This window comes from Rhincodon typus, chromosome 49 (genome assembly GCF_021869965.1).
Source record: "Rhincodon typus isolate 14 chromosome 49, sRhiTyp1.1, whole genome shotgun sequence".
NCBI classification, from domain to species: Eukaryota; Metazoa; Chordata; class Chondrichthyes; order Orectolobiformes; family Rhincodontidae; genus Rhincodon; species Rhincodon typus.
The window spans coordinates 3,889,873-3,892,986 of NC_063380.1; the positions used below are offsets into that span (position 1 = coordinate 3,889,873).

General features: G+C 55.5%; 1 protein-coding gene across 1 annotated transcript in view; it reads right to left on the reverse strand.

Moving 5' to 3' along the window:
- Nucleotides 1–321: 321 nt before the first annotated feature.
- Nucleotides 322–3,114, reverse strand: part of LOC109924425 (3-methyl-2-oxobutanoate dehydrogenase [lipoamide] kinase, mitochondrial-like) — a 12,222-nt gene continuing 9,429 nt past the window's right edge. The window contains exons 9-11 of the mRNA XM_048620919.1: nucleotides 2,767–2,856; nucleotides 1,680–1,841; nucleotides 322–1,275 (exon numbers count right to left, since the gene is read on the reverse strand). Of these exons, the coding sequence (XP_048476876.1) occupies nucleotides 1,131–1,275; nucleotides 1,680–1,841; nucleotides 2,767–2,856 (397 nt within the window). The 3' untranslated portion in view covers nucleotides 322–1,130. The remainder of the gene's footprint in view (nucleotides 1,276–1,679; nucleotides 1,842–2,766; nucleotides 2,857–3,114) is intronic.

A 3,114-nucleotide genomic window follows, 5' to 3' on the forward strand; every position in this document is an offset into this window, starting at 1 on the left:
AATAACCCACCCAGTCTAATCGTGCTCACTCCCCACACCCTTTCTGATCCCACTCTCAACCCTCCCCACACTCTTCCCCTTTAATATCCCCCACCCAGCCTCATGCCACTCTTCCCCCCCTTTACTGTTTAATGTCCGACTCCTGCTAATCCCGCTCTCGTACATGCACAGCAAGCTCCCATGAACTGTCACAGATCGTGTCATTGTCAACCCAGCCCACCGTACCAACGCTCAAACCTCTTCCACAAATAAAAAAACAAACTGTCCAGAAGTTTCCGTCGGCATCTGGCTGCTAATGCTTCAAATAAAGGCACGACAATGGACGCTTGTGATGTGTTTGAGGAAAGGGAGAGAGTGGGAAAAAGAGAGATAGAGAGGGATGAGCAACGCAAATCAAAGATATCGGAGGAGGGCCAGTAATTTTCTTCTCTCTCTCTCTGGCCTGAATTTTAGGCCTCAGTGGGCCAAAAAAAATGGCCACCACTCCACAACTGCTGGTTTCCGGAACTTTCTAAAGATTGCACCCCCCCACCCTCCCTGACGTTCGCTAGACAGCACTCCCAACCCATGGTTTACGGTGGCTTGAAAGTCTGAGGAGGAGACCAGGGAGCAGGGGGAGTGAGAAACAGACCCAGTGTTCCTAAAATGGCCACCCGTCCTTGGAATGTTCCCCACCCCTCACCCCTCACCCCTCACCCCTCCTCCACCTTCGCCCCAGACACCCGAGAATCACAGGGCGACGGTCCTCATGTTTCAAAGTGGTCCCAAACTTGAGGTGGGAATTGGATAGCGGTGGGCAAGGGGGGTTTGGAGGGGCAGTTTTTGAGAATACAAAACGGCTGACGGGTTGACAATGGCCGAGTCAGAAGCTAACAGGAGTGCGGCCTCCTCCAGGTGGCAGCGTGGCGGGGGTCAGGCTGTGTTATAAACTCTCTCTAGGTCTCTCTCTCTCTCTCTCTCTCTCCCCCCCCCCCCCCACCCCCCCCCACACCCTCCACTCGTTTTATTTTCATTTTCCGCTGAGCCCTCTCGTCCCTCCCTCCCTCCACCAAAACTTTAGACCTTCTCCAAGCCCCTCAAATCTTTCACAACTGTGGGAGTGAAATTGGTGTGCAGAGCCCCCTCCCTCATCAAATGCGGAAAGCCTCTTCTTTGCCATCGATGTGCCGGAGGCGCAGGTAGACATCAGTCCCGATTCCCTGAAGGGATTGGATGACCAGCGAGCCGCTGAGATACTCTGCGTAGGCCCTCGAGGTGGGCAGGCCAAATCCAAACCTGCCAACAACACGAAGAGGAAGCAGGTGTCAACGGGGAGCACTCGCCCGAAAGCACGTTCGGAGCGAACAGGGAGGGCTCCACGCAGAGCGGGAGTGAACAGGAAGGGGTTTGGGGTCCATGGGGACGATGTAGAGTGGGAGTGAATGGGGAAGGGGTTTGGGGTCCATTGGGATAGAATACAGTAGGAGTGAACGGGGAAGGGGTTTGGGGTCCATTGGGACGGTGTAGAGCGGGAGCGAACAGGGAAGGGATTTGGGGTCCGTGGGGACGGTGCAGAGCGGGAGTGAACGGGGAAGGGGTTTGGAGTTCATGGGGATGGTACAGTGAGAACGTACAGGATTGGGTTCCATGCAGAGTGGGGGCGAACGGGGAAGGTGTCGGTTCGCAACAGGATGACGTACCCGTGCATGGGGCTCGATTGTCCGCTGTTGACCATGTCCACCATGTTGCCCAGGATGGTGTTGGCCTGAAGGTCCTGAGTACTGCACTCGGCTGTGCTGAAGTGGTAATCCATAACCTTATCCAGGCACCTGTGTGGAATTCCTCCACCTCTATCCGAGATCCTGAGCCCAAACCAAAGGCCGATTTACACAAAAAGAGAAAAAAAAAAGTTTTAGGCCGAGAGAAAACAAGAGCAGGAGCCAGCTCCTCTGTTCCACACTATCCCACTTGGTCCCAAAGTTCCCCACTCCCTTTGAGTGAAGAAATCCCATTTCATCTCAGTCTGGAAGTGTACAACTGGAGCAAGGCCTCTTCATTGCCATAATCCATCCCCCAAAACCTTACGGTGAAAGCTGTTGACCAAACCAATGGCGCTCCATGTCCTCGCGTTCAGCGCCATCTTTCGCACCAACGCAAATAGGAAGTATTTTATCTTGCTCCGAAAAAGTGCACTGTTTCGAACCCGGAAGACCTTCGGAGGAGGGAGTGAGGGGGTGTTGATAACCAAGACGACACGCAAGAGAAAGACCGCCAGGGGAACCAATGCAGAAAGAGACGAGGTGGCTAATTTTGAGTGCACTCGAGGGGACAAAACAAACAAAAATAAAAAATCTGAAGATGCCAGAATCCAATGGAAGAACCCAGCAAGGCACTGGAGGGAAGGAGCAGTCAACGTTTCAGGTAGTACCCTGCTTCAGGACTGGACGTGGGGGTTTAGGGGGAGGTGCAGATGGGTGGAGGGAGGTGCGGAGGGGAGGTGGCGGTCGGTACGAGCTGGTTGGGTCGACGGGCGGGAGGAATCCAGTCGGAGGCTGAAGCGCAGCACCTCGCCTTCCAACCGGGCACCCGCCAGCCCGGAGGACTCCACTTTCAGAGGGGTCCAATTTCAAATAACCTCGCCACCCGACATGCTTCCCACCCCCCAACTTCCTGTCCCGCCTCCTCCCTTCCCGTCCCGCGTTAAAGGGGAGCCTGATGTGACAAGGTAAGACGTGGGTGGGAACACACACACACACACACACACACAGAACAAACGCAGCCCCTCACCGGATGATGAAATCGACGTCGTTGTTGGCAATGGTGACCACAATATCAGGCACATTGTATGGTGTGTCCAGGTGGCTCTCCATGGTAGACCTGAGGCAAGACAGGGAAAAGGTGGGGGGAGGGGGGGGGCCCCCCGGTTATGCGAAGACGCGGCTCTACTCTCCCCCCCGGCGCCCTTCCCCCCCCCCCCCCCCCCAACTCAAACAAAAAACACCGGCCCCCGCTCTTGGAAGGAAAGGGGACGGATGGCCCAGGCTCAACACTCTCGACTGAATTACCCCAGGGCAACTGGGGGGAGGGAGACAGTCACGGATGCACCTTTTGTGAAAGGAACTCATGCCCACCACC